This window comes from Aspergillus wentii (assembly GCF_001890725.1).
Source record: "Aspergillus wentii DTO 134E9 unplaced genomic scaffold ASPWEscaffold_10, whole genome shotgun sequence".
Lineage (NCBI taxonomy): Eukaryota > Fungi > Ascomycota > Eurotiomycetes > Eurotiales > Aspergillaceae > Aspergillus > Aspergillus wentii.
This window is the reverse complement of record NW_024467841.1, coordinates 883879-904050: the sequence shown is the minus strand read 5'-3', so window position 1 is coordinate 904050 and position 20172 is coordinate 883879. Positions and strand designations below refer to the sequence as shown.

General features: G+C 45.9%; 6 protein-coding genes across 6 annotated transcripts; 2 read left to right on the top strand and 4 right to left on the bottom strand.

Annotated features, from left to right (window-relative positions):
- Positions 1-4967: 4967 nt before the first annotated feature.
- Positions 4968-5880, top strand: tma22 (putative RNA binding protein Tma22; the record flags this gene model as incomplete). Its single annotated transcript, XM_040829103.1, has 4 exons — positions 4968-5031; positions 5158-5177; positions 5329-5416; positions 5468-5880. The coding sequence occupies 4 exons, from the start codon at positions 4968-4970 to the stop codon at positions 5878-5880; spliced, it is 585 nt and encodes a 194-aa protein (XP_040683726.1).
- Positions 5881-6045: 165 nt separating this feature from the next.
- On the bottom strand, positions 6046-7489 carry ASPWEDRAFT_55533 (uncharacterized protein; the record flags this gene model as incomplete). The annotated part of the gene is made up of 2 exons (XM_040838226.1): positions 6046-6787; positions 6846-7489. 2 exons carry the CDS (start codon positions 7487-7489, stop codon positions 6046-6048), a joined length of 1386 nt encoding a protein of 461 aa, XP_040683725.1.
- A 554-nt stretch (positions 7490-8043) lies between these two features.
- Positions 8044-8536, bottom strand: ASPWEDRAFT_55532 (CGR1 family protein; the record flags this gene model as incomplete). The annotated part of the gene is made up of 3 exons (XM_040838225.1): positions 8044-8184; positions 8243-8388; positions 8485-8536. 3 exons carry the CDS (start codon positions 8534-8536, stop codon positions 8044-8046), a joined length of 339 nt encoding a protein of 112 aa, XP_040683724.1.
- Positions 8537-9112: 576 nt separating this feature from the next.
- Positions 9113-11540, top strand: ASPWEDRAFT_55530 (uncharacterized protein; the record flags this gene model as incomplete). Its single annotated transcript, XM_040838224.1, has 8 exons — positions 9113-9223; positions 9286-10160; positions 10363-10366; positions 10794-10845; positions 10917-11050; positions 11147-11232; positions 11343-11424; positions 11499-11540. The coding sequence occupies 8 exons, from the start codon at positions 9113-9115 to the stop codon at positions 11538-11540; spliced, it is 1386 nt and encodes a 461-aa protein (XP_040683723.1).
- Positions 11541-12107: 567 nt separating this feature from the next.
- ASPWEDRAFT_121813 (vacuolar protein sorting/targeting protein 10) lies at positions 12108-16646 on the bottom strand (the record flags this gene model as incomplete). The annotated part of the gene is made up of 2 exons (XM_040829110.1): positions 12108-12747; positions 12817-16646. 2 exons carry the CDS (start codon positions 16644-16646, stop codon positions 12108-12110), a joined length of 4470 nt encoding a protein of 1489 aa, XP_040683722.1.
- Positions 16647-17386: 740 nt separating this feature from the next.
- Positions 17387-20028, bottom strand: ASPWEDRAFT_303367 (uncharacterized protein). The gene is made up of 2 exons (XM_040833389.1): positions 19769-20028; positions 17387-19059 (listed from the first exon to the last, which is right to left on the bottom strand). The coding sequence occupies exons 1-2, from the start codon at positions 19832-19834 to the stop codon at positions 17605-17607; spliced, it is 1521 nt and encodes a 506-aa protein (XP_040683721.1). The 5' UTR covers positions 19835-20028; the 3' UTR covers positions 17387-17604.
- Between the last annotated feature and the right edge of the window lie 144 nt (positions 20029-20172).

Sequence of the window (20172 nt, the reverse complement as noted above, 5' to 3'; positions counted from 1 at the left end):
TTTTACAATAGCTGGGGGGTCATTTAAGGCAATATCGATGAGAACTCAGCATGTATGATAGTGGACATGAAATAGAAGAACCCTCCAAAGGATAAATAGACAGTATGGTAGAAGAGGAGAATAAGAAAAGGGTATCACGGAATACAAATGGAATGGTATTTGGTATGTGATAAAGAAGGGGATGTTGGGAAAAGAGGAGGGGGAGGGGGGTAAATAAGAGAGAGGACGGTGGGGGATAAATTATGATGGTAGAGACGAAAATAAACGGATGGAAAGAGATAATGATATCAAGAATAAGATCTTCGGGAACACGACGGATATGCAAATAGTAATGGCATTTCTAGGCCTTTCGTACTTCCCTGGTACTCCGTACCTAGCTAGATAATAGTAACTTTGTGGGTGGCGAGTCGCGACCACCAAGAGCTACCTCGAATGCACTAGCTGGAAAGGTTCCTGGGGTATGCATTAGCTGCTTGTCTAACTGTCTGTCTTGTTCTAGGCAATTTCTTTCTATCTTTATCTTTTTGTTCGAAAGCCTAGTGGCGCAAAGACTGGGATGGAACTTTGGAAGGGGGAAAGGGAGAGAGGGGAAAGGCTGACCAGGATCTTAGCTTCTTTTGGGGGGTATGAATAGGCACCTCCTGGGTAGATTAACATATGACAATTTTGAAGAACTCTGTGATGAAAATGACTTTCCAGAAGTTCAAAGATATGGAAGCATGCCACAGTTGATTACTTATTGATGTAAGTATCTTAGTACTGGCATACCTAGATATTTCATTGTCATCATATCTCTGGATGATAATTGGATGCAGTGGTCGCCACGGCCATTTTCTACACTAAGGAAAGTTAAACTTAATGATGATGGGTGGGGCAACAAAGCAAACCCCCACCCTCCACCCCAAAAAAAGTACGAATTACTCATTGTATGAATAGACAACTAGTACTCTACTGTCACTTTCAAACTTAAACTATAATCCACTGGATTCAATTTTATTTTGATTATCTCTATCCCTGCTCAAAAGCTACCAGATCACTAGAACCTCAAAGGCTCAGCACGGCCTGGTAGGCTTGAACTCGAGGGAATAAAATGGGCCGTGCGAGTCGCCGTCCATCACACAGGGGAGGAAAAAGGAATCTAGGATATGAGGTGACCATGATCTGTTATCAAAAAAGTCTTCAAAATTTTCCTTGGTCTCATCCATGGTCTAGGTATCAATCTCGCCCCCCTCCCCCCCAATCGACTTCCAATCGTTGGCGGATCAACAACCCCTCAAAGCGAACCAAGATTCACCATCACATACATACTGTACCTACATACTAAGGTAGTTACTACTTACTAGGGCGTCTGAATTTAGTGGATAGGTCCGTGGACGAGCGAGAGCCCAGATCCCCCAGAGCTCGCTTACCACTGGAAGAACAATCACCGCCTCTTGTGCTTGTTCTGGGGCACCCACAAATCATCCCGAACAACCGTTGATCTGTCAGGTGGGTGGGGACCTATGTATTAATATTAATTATCCTGATTGGGGCCAAGAATATATCAGAAGATTTCACGTTAGCTCTTTGGGATACTTTTAATGACGAGTATATGCAATACTAGGTACTCCTCTTCAGTGGGTGATGATGCGCCTAATACTGCTTTATATGGCAACAAAGATATATAGGTATACCTTTGGTACATAGGTATACACCTATATATCAGCTCCTGTGGTTGATACTATTTACCGCCGCACTCGGAGCATACGGAATTACGGATCCACGTTCAACTGTCTCACTCCACAATACCTCCTGAGGATTTAAAGGCGAAACACCAAGTACATACGTACATACTACTACATATGACCGTGACCCACCAAAACCGCGATACAAGACTAGGGCCGACTAGATAGGTACCTTAGGCTTCAATTTATCCATGTGGATTCCATTAACCGGTATCTTTTTTCCATGACACGGGAAAAAACATAGCGTCTTTTTATACGAGTCTAGACACCTTTCTCAACACCTATATGTGCTGACTTGGCACTGGGTATGGAAGAGGTTCTTTGATGACTCCGTTTAGCCATCAAACAATCATCAATTGATATAACGTTCCGAGATAAGTGGCTAGTAAATGGTAATCTGGTGCCATGATTTTCTACCCTGCTTTTCAGGGTAAAAAAGATGAAGAGGCTACACGGCTATAGCCGTCAGGTACCTATATGCTTCCTATCTCACCTGCCCTCTTCTCTTTCCTGGCATGTTGTATCACTGTGCTTAGATTGTGCAACCATATCAAGGCCTAGGATTAGTTAAAATCTCTGCAGACTGCCTAATTAGAGGAGAATCATTATATAATAACTATAATCATGAATGTTTACAAGTATCAGAGTCAATTAATATATTCACACTCAGCAGGCTGTAGCAAGTTGAGATAGTGACAAGGCATAGCGATGAGAAAACAATTCATATTCATATTATTTCTTGTGTTGAATATAATTATAAGAAGGACCAACAGGGTGCGCGCGTAGCTTTTTTGATCTAATGGTATATTTAATATTTCTATATTCCACACAATGCTACAATGCAATATTCCTATCCTTCTCTCTCTCTCTCTCTCTCTCTTTCATTTTTTATCTTTTATCCTTTTTTCTTTTTTCGGCTGCCTACCTTGTCATGTTGAGCAGGGGAGGAAACCTCTGGAGTTGATGTATGCTTATTCATAGTAGCAAACCAATGGTTATCATGCAGCGACTATCATAAGAGTAGGTAATTATCTTAGTGTCTGCATGTAGACTGTGACATGGTCAATAGCCTCACATCCCGTAGCTAATTGTTAACACCTTACTATGTATTAATTTCCTGCTATTCACTCCACTATTAGTTACAGTCTACTCCACCCCTGTACTCTGTAGGAATACTAGGTAACAGCAGCATTAGCACAGACCCTTTATTATTTTACACCCTCCCTCTCCCGAGGATTTGCAACTACATAGGATTTCACTAAATCAACAATTACTACTGCAGTATAAAGTAAGAGGGGATTTTTTGTATAAAATCTATAACTGGGCAGTTCATCTGTCACTGGAGTAGGGCAGTGGATTCTGCTTATGCCTGTAATGCTATCTACAAAATTTTGATACACGCACCAGCTGGGTCATGTCAAGAAAGAACAATGACAATAGTATGTCCTTTTTAGCTGCTAGCCTAGCTGTTTGTGTTCACTCTGTTACTTTTCTTCCTTTGGCCCTATATAGAATAGTTCTTACCATTTTTTTTTTTTTACAAAACTCCAAACATAGAAAATGCCATCTGGATGCAGGACTATCAGCGGCTGTCTCTACAAGCGAAGGCAATTGGCAATGGTCCTGCGAGTGCGGAGTACGTATGCTTTTTCCGCAAAAAGAGCACTTCCACTCTCCTGTCATCTGTGCGCTTGCATCGCTAGGTAAGTAGGCTCACACTCCAACGTTCTGGGCTGGGAGGATTGAGCAAATCGCTTATTGGTCCCGAGATACTCCTGTTTGTCAGTTTCTTGATTAAGTAGGCGGGTTCTCTCGGGGCTCCGGGTTGCGATTCCATAGAGAGAGATGATGAGCCGGTCTGTCCAATTCGAGAGGGAAGCGACCGCGGGGTCCCGCAACCCCAGAGCTTAGACCACCCGGCTTTGCTGGAAATATTTAACCAGATCTAGCCTTTTCTCCTCACTTGGGATGGCTCGATCACGGATCTGTGCGCGTTCCAGGGTCCCATCATTGCTGAATTGTTGGTGGCAATGAAGATAACTATACGGCAACGGGGCCATTTCTTAACAGCGGGCCAGCGCCCAAGCTAGTCTGCGTCTACAAGGCAAGAGATAACATAGCTACGGGCCGAAATGAAAGCGACATCAACAAATTTTACTTCGCAGCTCAAATGGCGATATCTCAATAATCCCGCGATATGGTTATTATGGCGATCAGCCCTTTGTTGATGCTGTCTCCTTGGAGGAGGTAACCAGGGGTAATGAAAGCTACCGCCAATTTATAATTTAGACATTAACTATCTCCTCTTACCTCATATCCTGAACGTGATCTCACTTTCCTTCAGTGGGGGTGGGGGTTATCTTATCGCCCTATAGTAGTGGTGTACAGTGAGGTGTACAGAGTTTGCACCTACCACCCCCCCAACCCCTTTGTCTGCTCGCGGGAGCCGCCTTAGTAAACTATAGTAAATCACTGATTTGCTTATATCGGTGAGTTGCCTATATCAGTTGTATGTATTCGGGGGGCAACACAGATGGGAGTGAACCCAAAATTTACCTTGCAATTCCAGTCACATGATATATGATCCACTATTTTATGTAATTTACAGTATTTAAGCTATATTATTTGCTGGTGCAGGCCCACCTTGAATTTATATAAGCAATTTTGTATGGGAGAAAGAGAGAATTGTAGCAACTATCTAATATCGGCATTCTCAGCAACTTACTATGGGGGATCAAAAAATATGCGTTGTGTAGTTGTGTGACACGCTAGTCATCCCAATCATTAATTTGGCATTTTTTTTGACCACTGAGACAGCCTGTAAGGTGTACAGATTGATATCACCCCTTTTTCTGCCAGCCATTACCATATTTAGTCAGCCAATGATAACTCATTATTCTGCTGATCTAATTGCCCCAGCCATTCTCAATATTTACTTAGGCGGTCGGTGAAGGCGGTCTGGATGGGGGGGGGGGTTGAAAACTCATGGCATCCCTGTAGGTGCCTACCTAGGTAGGTACTGCCTAGTGATAACCAGTGAAAAGGGGAAATAAAATCACATGAGACGGAAAGCCACTTTACTACTCATGGCTAGTCATCGGCTGTCGGGATTACCACAAACCCGACCCCGCGTAGCGTATCAATATTGTGTACAGTACAAGGGTTTGCATGGGAAACTCAGGTTTTGACTAAATTATCACCCATCTGCTTAAACAAACTACTTCAAACAAAAAAGAATTGAATATGGCTGAAGTGGCAGAATCTGGCCCCATTGATTCCCAGGCGAAAAATGTGGTATATTGTGGCGGTGAGTCCCTTTTTCTTTTCTTTTCTTTTTCTTTTCCCTCATGTGACGCAATAAAAGTGCCCCTCACCATCACATTTCAGGCGTTCATATGGAGAGCAGTATAGCTGACCTTTATCCTGCCACCAGTTTGTACACTACCCCCAGAGGTATGAGAAGACCCATAATTCCCATTTAGCCCCATTTCACTCATTATACGCATTGAATGGCTGCGGGGGAGATAGCGAAAAATAAACGTGTCAATCCCGAATTTGCAGTATGGTTGCTAACAGGCTCCCTTTTTCCTTTTCATTTTTTTAGTATTGTGAATTTGGCGGGACGGCAAAGAAATGTGAAGAATGGTTGAGTGATAATCATCCAGACTTTTACAAACAACTATACTCCGAAGGTATAGATTGCATCACCATTGGGCCGAAGAGACAGCTAATGGACTATATAGAAGCACTCAGTGCCAATTTGTCAACGCTCTCAGTATCCGTCCGTGAACGTGCGGCCAAAGATGCCGCCAAAAAGGAGGCGAAAGCGGCTATGGTAGAAGCACGCGATGCCGAGCGAAAGGCGGCCTCCAAAGTCCAAATCAAGCGGGTTGAACGCAACAAGCGCAAGCACGTCACCGTTATCACAGGTCTCGAGGTGCATGGATTGGAAAACAAAAAGGTGGCCAAGGATCTCGGCAAGAAATTCGCTACCGGCTCTTCGGTGACAAAGTCCGCTGCAGGGACTGAAGAGATCACAGTGCAAGGAGACGTAAGCGACGATGTAAGAGAATGGTTGTTGGAAGTGCATGGCAAGGAAATTCCCGAGGCAAACATCGAGATGGTTGAGGATAAGAAGAAGAAGGCAAGTAGCTGATTGCAAATAACGCGAATACTTCATTGAAATGACAGCTCTGGTGGATCAATAATGGGGGTATCATGACAATATCATACTGTTGACAGAAATACTTAAACTAAAATTAAACGAAGGCTAGCCCAAAGCAAACAAGAGCAGTTGCGAATTTCTGTCGAATGGTTTGACTCAGAGCTCATCGAATAGCCATAAAGGGTCTGAATCTGTAGGCGACGCCTTCGTATTCCGTCCTTTGGAAGTGGGTGTATTTGCTGAACTGGTAAACCGACGGCTTGTATGGTGATCTGCAAGACCAGATGAATGCCGAGACCACAGATGGTTGTCCCCTTGGCCATCTAGCTCAGGAACAGGTTCTGCAAATTCTGGTTTATTTAGTATGGCATCTGAAGATTGGTTTGCTGGTGTTTTTATTTGGGATAGAACGTCATGATTTGAAACCGACCAAATAGTCGGCCAACTTTGAATTATCACGGCCAGTAAAACGACTAGCATAGCGGTTGCTAGCACACCCCAGAAAATGCGGAGCCGTCGACCTATTCGTGTTTGCCATTCTTCCTCTCTTCGCTCCCAGCGGTCAATTTCATCACGCATTGCTTCGAGCCTATTCCCAAGCCTCTCAGCCCGTTGCCTGCCTGATTTCATACGCTCCTCTAGGGATTCAATCTTCTGTATCTGAGGTTGGAATCCTTTTAGTTCTCCAATCTGCTTACGAATTTCCTGATCCAAGCCTGTGACCTCACGTTCAAAGCCATCGAATAACGCTGATGTAGAGTCCGATAGTTCTTGGAATGAAGAAATAGTAGAGTTCAAGGCGGTGATCTTCTCTAATAGATTGTAATAGGTGTAGTCAAGTCGGCGAGTTATGTCAGTTGCAAGCGTTCCAATAGATGACAGAGCGGATCGTAGATATCTATGTTGACCGTTAGACAAGCTGATTGGTAGTAATACAAAATCAAAATTAGACTCACTCTTCTCCTTGTTTCCTTCGATTTTTCACTTGCTCCAAATCCCCCATTGAGCAAATTTCCTGTTGTCTAACCGACCCGATCTGGTCGCCCTGCTCGGTAGAGTCCGAACCCCAGCGTGATCGAGTTGTTTCCTGAGTCATAGGCCTCAGCAGCCCATCGTCACCGTCGCAAGTTTTCTCTTTGCCACCAGACCAGCTCGGCAGTAAGCCCCTAGCTCCAGCCGATGAGGCAATCTGGGTCATTGTTCGCGGAAGACGGCTGTCGCGGGGTTTGCTGTGTTTGTGCTTGTGATGCGGTTTCAGTTTGCTGCTGTCTAAACTGGTGGTATCGATGACTAGATGGCGGTTCTGGCGCTTTTGTCGGTGCGTGTCGGCGACAGCGTGGGGGTTTGGGCGTGGATCATGATGTTGATGATTAACATCAATGGTATGGAACGGATTCCGATTATTATTAATAATGTTATTATTCGCAATATGATTGCTCCTGCTTCGATCACTGCTCAAGGTTGCCGCAACCGGTTCGTCGGCGGTCGGCGGGAAACTGGGGGTCCTTTGGCTCCCAGATGTGGCAGAGCCGTGGGTGAGTGGATAGGTGGGTTTAGGGGACAGCACAGCAGGAAAAGAAGTCTTCATCGGCGACTCCATTTCTTGTCTATTCAAATTAATGTTTTGTTTCAACGAAGGTAAAACTAGACCATTCTGAATCCAGTATTCGTACGGAATAGACGGTTACATGATGATGATGGGATGCCTGGGCGAAACATAACGCCAAGGCCGATCAGCATCAAGCCTGAGCCAGCGATCGGCAATTTTTAATAATAATCTGGTGACGGACAGACAGGGGTGCGTATGATAATAAGGTAATACTCCAGCGCACATGTTTCATGATTCATGAATGTAATTTGATATTTTTTGGGGCTCCTAATGTCTGGTACCTATGTGCATGCATGCATGCATGCATGTATGTATATTTTGTCATTTAATCAAAAATTCTCCCATAAACACGGTGGATCTAATTTGACCACCAAGACAATCTGGTTGTCTTTTTGCTTCGAAAAAAGCACATAACCAAGTGATCAAACACCAAATATATGCTGGTTGGGATATCAACGCAATTTTTGAGAGAAGTGAATTAGATAATGTCAATGGAGGTAGGGAAAAAAAGAACAAAATAATCGGGTATCCAGGCTTTTCTGCGATTACGAGTTGAGCAGCTTGTTGCGCTTCTCCCTCCGCTTCAAACGCTCTACTCGTTTGCGGTGCATTTTCTCTGCCATCTTCTCATAGCGTTCCTTTTCCTCCTTGGCCGCCCTGCGTTCTTTCATCTTCTGGATTTGAGCCTGATACTATGTCAGCAATGCTGAACCGCTGTTCGGCCGAGGACGAGTTTTTCTCCACCTGTTTTTCAGCCTCTTTCTCTTCCTTTAGCTCCTTCTCGTGTTCCTTGACTGCATCTTGATGTTTACGTGTTTCGAGTCTCTTCGCATACGAGGTCATGCCCGAGGTAGGACGGAACGGCTTTTTGGAATCATGCCAGTTTTTTCCTGTGGGCCCGAAACCAAGTTAGCAAGGAACGCTAAGACAAGAGGAAGAGAAGATAATAAAAATAAAAATAAAAGAGAGTGGGGTGTCAATAATACCATTTTTCCTCATGCCCTTCACGGCCGGAACAACAGGAGTTGTAGTCGACATGGTTTCAATGATACAAAATCACACCGACAGAGATATGTCCGGTGGTGTCAGTGAAAACGAACTTCCCGCAGGTTCGAGTTTCCCTTCTGCGGCGTGTTGAAGAAAAAGTTATCTTAGACCGATCAGATAACCGGATCTCGGCAGAAGTCGCAGCCCGATTTCCACTTTCTGCCGTCAGCGCAGCAGAAAAGCGAGGAACCGGAAACGACTTTTATACGAGTTTCTGTTAGTCGCCTTTTTAGAACACGCCGCCAACCATTCCCCCCCACCATTCATCAACTCTCCTTGCATGTTAGCCTCTCGGGCCCCGTCTCTTCTGCAAGTGCTGCCCACGTTTGGAGTAAACCGCGCGTGGTTCGGATATTGCACAGAAATCCCTCGTTGGTACACCGCCTCGCTGTGGTCGTTTTAAATATCCCCCTCCCCCTCAGTTCCTCCGGCACCGCACAGAATTATACGATGCTCTTCCGATAGCAAGAAACTGTATTTTTACTCCAACCCTTCCTTTTTCCTCTTTCCCTCCCTCCCTTTCTCGATCAGGCTCCCGGGGCTTAATTTCTCGTTAGCTCTATCTCAATGGCGGCTGCAGAGCATGTGATAACAATCAATGATGAAAGACCGATGGAGCTCCCAACACTCCCACCCAACCAAGGTCTGGAGGCCGTCAAGGATATGGTCTTTGGATCGGTAAGACTTCTTGGTCATGCATACTCTGTTTGAATACAATTCTAACCGAGGGCTATTGTTAGGCGGCGGGAATGGCCGGTAAAGTCATTGAGTACCCATTCGATACTGTGAAAGTTCGACTGCAGTCACAGCCAGATCATCTCCCCCTCCGTTATAACGGGCCTCTGGATTGTTTCCGCCAGTCATTCCGTGCAGATGGCTTTAGAGGGCTTTACCGAGGCATCAGTGCTCCTTTAGCAGGAGCTGCCGTCGAGAACAGCTGTTTATTTTTCAGCTATCGTATCATCCAGGACGCATTAAAGGCCACCATATACTCCTCGACTGATTCACTGCCTTTTCTCGCCTTATTGTTTAGTGGTGCCGCGTCGGGATCGATCACTTCCCTTGCATTGACACCAATTGAGCTCATTAAATGCAAGATGCAGATTCCTGTCGAAGGATCTGTCACCAGAGCACCTGGACCGATGTCACTTATTGTGTCTGTTTTCCGCCAGGATGGGCTTTTGGGATTCTGGCGGGGCCAGATGGGAACGTTCATCCGTGAAACTGGTGGAGGTGCTGCTTGGTTTGGAGGTTATGAGGGGGTTTCTGGGCTCTTTCGGGCATACTACTCCCCGTCGCCGAGTGCGAACAAATCGACCTCCGAGTCGGTGTCTCTCCCGGTATGGCAGCAAATGGTTGCGGGTGCAGCTGCCGGGATTAGCTATAATTTCTTATTTTTCCCCGCCGATACCATAAAATCGCGAATGCAAACTGAGGATATGACACAGGCAGCTGTTCGTTGTGAGCGACAAACATTCTGGGACGCAGGAAAGGCCTTATGGAGACAGCAAGGGCTGAGGGGTATGTATCGGGGTTGCGGTATTACGTGCGCACGTTCAGCACCCAGTTCAGCTTTCATTTTTTCAGTCTATGAAGGGCTACGGAACTACTTTCAGTGATGGGATGCTTTGAGAACTTGCACCTCTTTCATTTCCAATGGTTTAATTTTTCTTTTACGCTTCATATTCTACGATACCTGTGTCTGGATTGTCTAATTTCTATTGTCTTCCTCTTTTCCTTTCTTACTTTCTTATTTTTTTTTTTCCTGTTCTGTTAAATCTTCTTTTAAAGCCAATCCGGCATTGGTGCTCCTGCAGAAAAGTTTAGACTATATTCCCATTTGTTTTGGTGTTTTGTTGTCAGCTTTCATAAAGACTTGCTTTCTATCTTTCATTATGTTCAACCGGAGTTTCTTTTGCAATATATGTACAACGTTCAATGACTTTTTAAGGCATATATAATCAGTTAAAATTCAAACTCCTTTCCGATCTCGTTCCAAAGGGTCCAAAGTAATCCTCAGTCACAAAGGGTTGCAAAGGTGTAGAATAAAGAACCATAAAGGCGGCGGAGCATTTGAACCCCATCAGACCTGCCCCTCATCATCATCATCATCATCATCATCATCATCATCATCATCATCATCATCAACCACATATTTTTTGTCGCCAAACTTTGGATAGCAACAAACAAAAAAAACCAAACATTCTCGACAGCCATGGCATCTTCCGCGTTTACTCTCTCTGCCCAGGAATTAGAGCTCCTCTCCACCAAAGCCATCGCTGCTAAAGCCACCGCCTACTGTAAGTCCTGCGATTTTCGAATAGAATGCACCATGCATTATTGGATTACTCGCAGCTCTGACGAAATCCAGGCCCTTACTCTAAATTCCGCGTCGGGGCATGCATACTTACGCAGACGGGCGAGTACATCACTGGTGCCAATGTCGAAAATGTGTCATTTCCCGTCGGCACATGCGCGGAGAGAGTAGCATTTGGAACTGCTGTTGTAAGTCGGTCTGAATTTTGAGCTTTCTTGATATTGCTTGCTTGAAGCTTATAGGGTCGGGGAAATTGCTCACGCCGGATATATCTGTACATATAGGTGGCCGGACATCAAGATTTCAAGGCCATTGCCGTCACCTCGGATATCACGCCCGGAGCGTCACCGTGTGGCATGTGTAGGCAATTGTATGTCCTTTCGCCCGTTTCCAACCTTTGGGCCTTTTGACGATGTTTTGCTCTCATTTATCCACCAAATCCCTCATTCAATCGTGGCTAACCAACGAATTGACAAACAGCATGCGCGAATTTACAACCCCGTCATTCCCTGTATACATGTATGACGGAGAGGGGAACCATATCATGATGACCATGGGCGAGGTATTTCTCTCCCTTCTGTGTCTAGCTTCCTTATATCCGGATTTATTCTACAGTGCAAACGCTGATCGTCACAGCTCCTCCCGAGCTCATTCGGCCCGAATGATTTACCCAAATAAATGATCTGAGCTTGGCACTGCTCCGTCTGTTACCGGTAGTAAGTTAATTCGCATTTGGGGGCGCTGCGTTGCCAGGGGAGGAACCGCTTTTTTAATTTACAATGACTTATTGTATTTTCATCGAATCTGTTCATGGCTTTTCTACGTTCTATTATGAGTCTTGGATTATCGAAGACAGTGACCACCGTCGGTTGTATCCTGCTCCACAATGCAGATCAATCTTTGTCAAAGTAGAAGACAGTCTTCATACATTCTACCTGATTGTCTCGTAATTAAACCGAAGCCCAAAACACTATCTGTATTTCTCCTTTTGCCAACTTTCGAAAAAAATTCCTGGGGCCTAGAGGGAAGACTTTCTTTCCAGCCTCAAGCATATAAAAACATTTTCAAGCAACAACAGAAAGCCAAAAGTCCTAGGCTACGCATACACAAACTGATTATAATGGACATGAAGTGCTCATAATATAACATAAAATCATAGATCAAAACACCTTGAGATGGTCGACCAAGAAAGAAAGAAGAGTGCAAAAGGCACAAATTGTACAGACGTATCACGCATCACCCGTACTACATCTCATCATCATCTCCTTCGGCATCTATCACGCCGAGAAGTTCATCTTCATCATCGACAACGCTAGTATAGTCGCCTCGACGGGCTGCAAATGAGCCCCGAGAGGCGTACGGTCCTTGATAGTCCCTATTACGCCCAACACGCATGTATCCGCTGGCGCTGCGCCACAAACTCGTGGCCAGGAGTGGAAGTGCCTTTGCGACTGCTACAACACCTGCAATGACCGCAACTGGCACTATGATCAAAGGAGAGTCTCGTGAAAGCATCCTCTCGGAGGTGGCGTTGCCACCTTCCCCAAGGCGAATCTGACCAAACTTGCCATCCCACCTGGTGTAGGCGTAATACCCAGCAGCACCAGCCAATGCAATGGGAATCACAATTGCAAAGAAAAGACCAACCCCGCTGATACCGTGCTTTTCTTGGTACTCCTTCTCTTTGCTGGGACACGCTTTCGAAACAACATGATCCAGATTCAGTCCACCCTGACATGTCGTTAGAGGAATACGTCGGTAGCCTGTTGGTTCCCAGTATTCAATTTCATCTGGATTCGCTTTGCAAGTAGCCATCGCATCCGGCTTTGGAAGACCAGGAACAAGGGCACAACTTCCATCGCTTTGTGGCTCGTAGTTGTAATCACTGAACAAGGTCGTTAATAACATATACATATACGAGAGGACAGACTCCCCCTCCAAAAAAGGAACTTACCATTCGTAATCGTTCCTAGTACAAGTGCAGTTCTCTCCAATGCTGTGGACACGGGGCTCACGCCAATCAGTCCAGCACTCTGCCTCCGGCTTCTTACGGTGGTACTGCTCAATGTGACCGAACAGACAATTATTTTCCTGCAGTGGATGCTTGGGTTCCCATAGGTAGAAGTCCCCATCTTTGACCGTACAAGACCTCGTACGTGTTCCACTGAAGTCAACATTGACTGTAGTAAACTTGCCTTGCTCCAGATCTTTACCCCAGAGAAGGAAGTTCTTTGAAGTATCCGACGGGAGTGTTGAGATGTCATCAATCTGCATTTCCACATCCGAAAATTGGAAATCTTCCCAAGTGTCACCCTCGTTTATGCTATAATGAAGAACCTTGGTTGGTTTCGATTCGAGCACGATTACGATAATCGAGCCCGCATCACCATATTCCCAGATGTATTTTCCCTTCTTGACAGACTTCCAGGTTATTCCACCATCACGAGTAATAAACGTGTCAGCTTCCTCTTTGCTTGCCAGATACTCGCCAACGTTCCCTGTGCCCATCATAAGACCGATAGCCGAGGCGGATGAGAAGGTATCCCGAGGATCTCTGCGTTCTGTATAGCCATGAAGATGCAGCGAGCATTGATCAGTGCCCCTTCCTGTTGTCACTGAGCAGCCAAAGTTATGACCCTCGGTTGGAGGAGGAAGCAGGGCCCACTGTGCTCCATCATTGTGAGTAATCATTGTTTTGAGCTTTTTGCTAGCTCCTTTATTATTCACGGCGTCCAAATTGCCAACGACGTTAACTACCATCACACCTTCCAGGCCTTGCATTTTCTCGAAATCGGCATACCCCAAATCATTCCGGTTGACGGCATTTATACTGAGAACATATGACGTGCCGTTGCTATTACTTTTGATAAGTGAACCATAAAGAGCTCCTACCATCTTGTTCACCGTCACATGCAGGAAGATAGCATGGCTAGAGCTCTCAAGTACGGTATAAGCATTCTGAACAGGCACATCGAGGTTTACAGGGAACTTTGCATCTGCAAACGTTTTGCCATCCACGCTAGTACTGGCCTTCAGTGACTTGGGATTATTCTCGTCATGTGAAGCCACAACGATATATTCAGCCATGGTAGCAAAATCCTCGACGCCCGTGAAATTGAAATTGAATGAACTTCCGGAGAACCAATCTTTGCTAGACAGGAGCTGCAAAGGGTTGTTTTTGTTTTCGTTCTCAAATTGCTCACAGAATACCAAATTTTCGCTATCATTCCGGTCATCTCTGCCCATGAAATTGCACTTCCGAACTTCGCGAAGGAGGAGCTCCCAGTTCGCACCTCGATTCGTGCTATAGTGTGCCTCGAAGTGACAGTCTTCAGAATTACACTCAGTAGCACCAGTCCATATCAATGTGTCCTTATATTGCTGGTGAAAAGAAAGAGGTGAGAGTTGTTTTGGTCGTGGGATGTTAGGTGCTTTAAAGCTATCGACGGTATAACCACGATTCGCAGTGCAGAATCCCTCCTTACCATCGGTAAGGAAAAAGGCACCATCGCTATAATAAGGATGAGGAATAAGCTCTGAAACTTTCTTCCCTTTGAGAAGCTTTTCCCAGCTTTTGCCGTGGTCATGTGATATGTAGAGAAAACCCTCTCGAGTACGCATGACGATGGTTTCATCAGTCCCAGAGCTGCTCGACTGACGCTCCAAATAAAAGTATTCACTGAACCCTTTCTCGTCAAAAAAGTGCTTTTTAACGATGATTTTGCCATCCGTGGGGGTATGAGGTGTACTGCCCACATCACCACAGGAGCGCTCAATCTCCTTATCAAGATCCTTGCCACCGTCTCGAATGCAATTATTTCCAGGAATAAGTCTCCAGCCTGATGGTCCCATGTATTTGTCATTTGGGTCCTTGCACTGTCCTGCTTTGGGCGTTAATGGAGCAGCAGGCTCACAGCTTTTCCTGTCCTCGCTGCGTTTGAAATTGTAATCACATTCAAAATCTTCCTCGGTGCACTTGCATGGTTCAAAGATCGGTTGGGGAATCTTGAATTCCTCTTCTACAAAGCAATCTGCATCGGCCTTCCTGCGATGGAAAAATTGTTTGTGGCCCATCAAACAGTCGGGTTCACGGTTTTCATCCAAGCGAGCTGGCCATTTCTCAAAATCAGATTCCTCGCATTTTCGTTCATGCAGACCACCGAAATCGATTGAATAGATGACGTGTTCACCTTCACCATTCTTGTTGAAGTACCCAATAAGCAAAAATCTCAAACTTGTTGAGTCCGGAGTCGTTGTGAGTACAGCAGGATAGATCTCGTGCTCGAGATCCACAGACTCCCAGTCCTTGCCATGGTCAACGGAGAACTTGATCTTGTCGGTCTTCTCACTATAAGCGACCGCCATGACAACAGCACCTTGGTCACCAAACTCATACTTGTGAGGACCGTCTTGGGCATGCTTCCATGTCAAGCCCGCATCATCTGAGACATACAAGCTACCATCAGAAAGAGATTTAAGGTGGTCGCCAGTGTTGCCAATTCCCATCACAATTCCTGGCGCTGGTGTCGAAAACACACGTCCAGTGGCCCCGTTGAAAGTCGTCACTGAATGTAGATGTAATTTTTTGTCCCCTACTTTGATTGGCTGGAAAGTCCTGCCATCATCGAAGCTGATTTCGCTGATGACCTGTTTCTTCCTGTCGGGACTGTCTGATTTGATCACCTCCTCCCAATTTTTCACGGTATTGACCAACACGATACCTTGAATGTCGGCGACTTTCTCGAAATCAACGTAACCAAGCCTGTTGCGATTGGTGTGCTTGATGTTCGACGTGAAATACGTACCATTTGAATTTGAAGTGAAGAGTGCGCCCATGTGGTTATTGAGACTCTTGGAGGTCAGGACATCGACTTGAATGCTGTAGTTGGTACTTTCCAACACGGTATAAGCATTTTCCTCCAATCGATGACTTCCAAACTCAGCTCGATGCCAGGTCTTGGCATCATCGGTCACGTAAAGTGCATGCTCGTCGGTTCCCTGAGATTGAGCAGCAGCGACTAGGTATTTCTTAACTGCCGCAGTGCTAAGCACACCCGAAGCTGGTCTTCCCTGTTGCAGGTTCACTTCTGTACCTTCGGGGTTGCTACTGAAGAAGTCATCCGAGTACACCAGGCGATTGGCATGTCTGGCTTTTGATTTCAAACCCGGAACTATGCAATAAATGCGGTTTTCGATCTCACTTGACACATCTAGATCTTCGGCAAACTGGGGATGACCCACCGCCCAGGAGCATCCGTAAATACTTCTCCGCAGTAGCTTGACGGTCGAGAAATCGTCTGTTGTGTAGTATGAGCTCGCGATGCAAGAGCTCGCCACACATATCTCGCTTTGAAAAATGACCTTGTTTGAATCCCAGCCATGGAAGGAAAGAGAGGGGCTATCGAAGCCTATGAGATCATCATCAATCTCAAACGACTCCCATGTCTTTGCCTTATCCTTAGTAATCCAATGTCGTCCGAATCCCAGGGCGTAGGCCTTGTTATTGTCGAACGTGTGCGGCCAGATGGAGAAAACCTGACCCTTCATGTTGCCATTGGTACCCTGAACAACCTCCCATGTTTCACCGCCATCAAATGACCGGTGAAGGTCACCTTGGCTATTGAATATGATCGTGTCCGTACCTTCGAAATAGAACAGTCCGGAAGGTGCATGATCAAGCTTGGTTGTGGTAATTTTGGGCCCATCCGACTTCTTAGCAGCTCCAGGCTGCGATAGAAGTGCCAACAGCAGGCAACTCACGAGCGGAAGCCACCTAAAGATCATTGTAACGAGCAATAGAACATTTGAAGCGGTGGGGCGAAGAGAGCTTGCGCTGGAAACAGGTTCGGGAGCTGAGCTCGCTCAGCGGACCGATCCGAGGCGGCCGGGTGAGCAAGTGCAGGAGAAACGTGAAAGAGAGAGTTTGTTTTGAAGTTCTGAGTAGAATATAAATACCCCCCCCAGCACCAGTCGGTTAGCAAGAAACCAGTATGATGTAAAGGAAGGGGGAGAACGAATTTGAATGTGTTACGGAGCTGTCGCCTCCATCTCGACAGACAGCTGCGTGGCTTTGGGAGATGCTATGAGGTCACGTGCCAACATTGCTTATGGAAGCATAGATATTCTAGCATTGCTTTGATATTGGGCTTTCTTTTTCATTTTTTCTTTGGTCCCTTCTAGTTAATTTGGAGTCCTCTAACTTCTGTTGTATTATAGAAATGTACCTAACTGCTACACGAATTGAGTTCTGTGCTGTATTCCTGTAAGCTCTATGTGCAGTTCGAAAGCGAAAGTACAAAGATATCATCACATCTAGTGGTCTGCGTCGGTTCTAAATACTAATAACAAAGTGTATATATATTATATGAACAGTAGTTGAGGTATGAAACACCCAACCCCCGGATATCAAACATAATCTCAAGGTAGGCAAGGTAGGTATCGATAGTGCGCAAACTGTTAAAGCAATGATTCGCTGATACGCGAAAATCAAAATGGAAACATGTAGAGAGGGCATAATCAAAAGAAAATATGTACAATCATAACAGAGCCGTCTCTCTCAAAATGGAAAGGTGATGCGGGCAATGCTAGTTCAAAATGCAGTTAAAATATGTATGCGAATGAGGACATTGCAAGTAAATGAGGCGGAAATAGAGAGAAAGGCCGGATTCGTCAATCGTGGGGGAAAGAAGTAGAAGCGTGAAGAAGCAGCATCAAACTGATGAACACTTGGGCTTGACAAGGTTCAACATCGTTTCCGAAACTTGCGCCACATCTTCTTCATTATGCTCTGGTCGTCCGTGTCTAATTCCCAAGTATATGGACTGCTACTGGCTGGAGGGAGATCTGCCAATTTCAATGGGTCCTCCGCAGATGATGGGGAGACAGACGGTGATTCTGTCCGGAGATCAGGGCGAGTCAAGGTCATTTTTAGAGTCATCTCCCGGTTACCTGGAATCCGGTGAGGGCCAGGCTTGGGAGTTGGCATTGACGAATGCCGCTTGTTCCCCAAAAAGGTAGCATTGGTTGGACTTGGAAACTCTTTGGCAATAGGAGACAACCGGGATATGACTGATTGAGTCTTTCCTTCTTTATCCCCACCAACTGAAATCTCATCTTCTTCCTTGAAAAATGTGCCGGTGTATTCTTGCGGGTTTGGCGTGGATCCGGGCACAATGATCTCTGGACTTTCCAGAGGAAGATTCTCCTTGTTGTTTTCCACTGCCGGGAACCCAAATTCGATTGCCTCATCAAACTTTTGCGGTGATGCTAGGTAGACTCTGAGCTTGAGACGGGCTTCGGGGTCTTGATAGTATTGTGCAGAGGGATCGATGCTCGAAGTAGAAGAACGGGGAGCATGCTGAACCTGTCGGTGACTTGACGAGGGCCGAGATGTAGTGGAGGTGCGGCCAATAATATTGGCCAGTGAAGAAGGAACATTGGAGGACTGACTCGATGCCGGGATCCTCCTGTGCGCAATAGAGGCCATTGGTTTGCGAGCCAAATTGTTTGAGTTGAATGATAGGGTTCTCCGGAAAGAAGGCATCCTGCGAGGTGCCGGCTTTGATGTTGTATTGACGACGTGTGCATGGTATTCATCAAGGGTTAGGTCGAGATCTCCATCTTCATCCAACCACCGGAAACTGTCGTACAGCGAGTCGTCCATTTCGTCCTCTGATTCTGAGTCTGAATCAGACAGGTAAAGGGTGGACGACTGAGAGAAGGGGGTGGTAGTCTCTGACGGCAGGCTCTCTGAAGACCAGCGAGGTCGACGTTCCTTTTGCTCTAACCGGTACAGGGTCTCGTCTGCGGCGTCAAGAATCACGCTCTCGCAATAGACCTGGCGGAGACGGAGTTGCTCTTCTCTAGAGAAGTGTTTTTGCTGGACTTTAGGTGGGAGTGAATGGAAACATTGCGAGTCGGCCTGAGTCGCAAGATAAGCCACCTTAAGGGAACCGGGTTTGGACCGCTTATGAGGGACATAGGAGAAAGAGGGAGGATAGTTGAACAATGGTTTCTCCAAGCGACGACGCCTTTTGCTGCTGAAAGGCTTCGCTACCGATGAAGGCCGACTCCGGAAGGTGCGAAAGTGGAGGCAACGAGGTGCACTGGACGGGCTAGTATTGAATTGATAGTCGAGGACATGGTCAGGATCGCTGTGCGCGAGGCGCATGCGGAAGCGTTCGACATTCGAGAAGAACTGAAGGGGAGGAAAGGGACCGTGTTAGCTTTCAGCGAGTCAGAAACAAAAGAGAAGTGGCCCTCGTGGGGATTTTTTTCTCCAGAGTTTAAAGGCATGGCTCAAGTTCCCAGCCTGACCAAGTCGAACCATGGACGATAGTCTATCATAGTGTGAGTGATAGTCGCACCCACTGGCAAATCATCCGCCGACGCGATCATGGGTCAGGGGCTCATGTCACCCACTTAGTATGAAGTGACAATGTGCCTGCAGAGAACGGTCCAATGGTGCAAATGGGTGTGGATTGAATAATTCTTGAAGCAAAAGAAAGGGACAAAGGAAGGATCGGGGAAAGAATGAAGGGGGGAAAAAAAAAGAAAAAAGAAAGAAAGAAATGATGATTACCAGGATTAGAAGTCCAGTTGAGGTTATCGCGGGGGAGTTTGAAGTGTTGGGGGGGGGGAGCCATTAAGGCAAAAGCACAAAAAAAAAAGGGGGGGAGGTGTTTCGGAAAGAATAATTTGGAATAAAAGCAGCAATATGGATGATCATAACATGGTCCGAGTGGGTAAGATGATATTATCATTCAGTGGCATACCCCCCCCCCCCCCCCCCACAACACACACACACACTATGTGCTCGATAACATCTCATGAGGGGAATTTGATCAGGAAGGGAGATATTTTCTTCTCTAAAAGAAGAAGAAATTGAACAAGAGAATAGCACATACCTTCCGTCTCAAAGCAGGAGGAAATGAGTCGAATTCCTCCTCACTAGGGATAGCTAACAGCTTCATGGTCTGCGTATTTCATCAAGCCCGACTCCAGTAGTGTGTCAATAGTTGATTGGCAAAAACAATCACTTCGGAACCACAATGGTAACGCTCGAGGGATCGTGAATCGGGAGTAACAAAACAAGAAGCAATCCAATAGTCTCGATGACTATGAAAAGAGATTGAGACCGGCAGAAGAAATGACGAGGAAGAAGAATCAGTCATCAGACATCTCGGTGATAACTAGGTAGCGATCGATTAGAATTAATATATCAAGAAAATAGACAGTATCCAGTCCTAAAGCTGGAGAGCCGAAGAGTTGGCACCTATATCTATCATTCCAGAGAGCTAGCCCCGTGGGC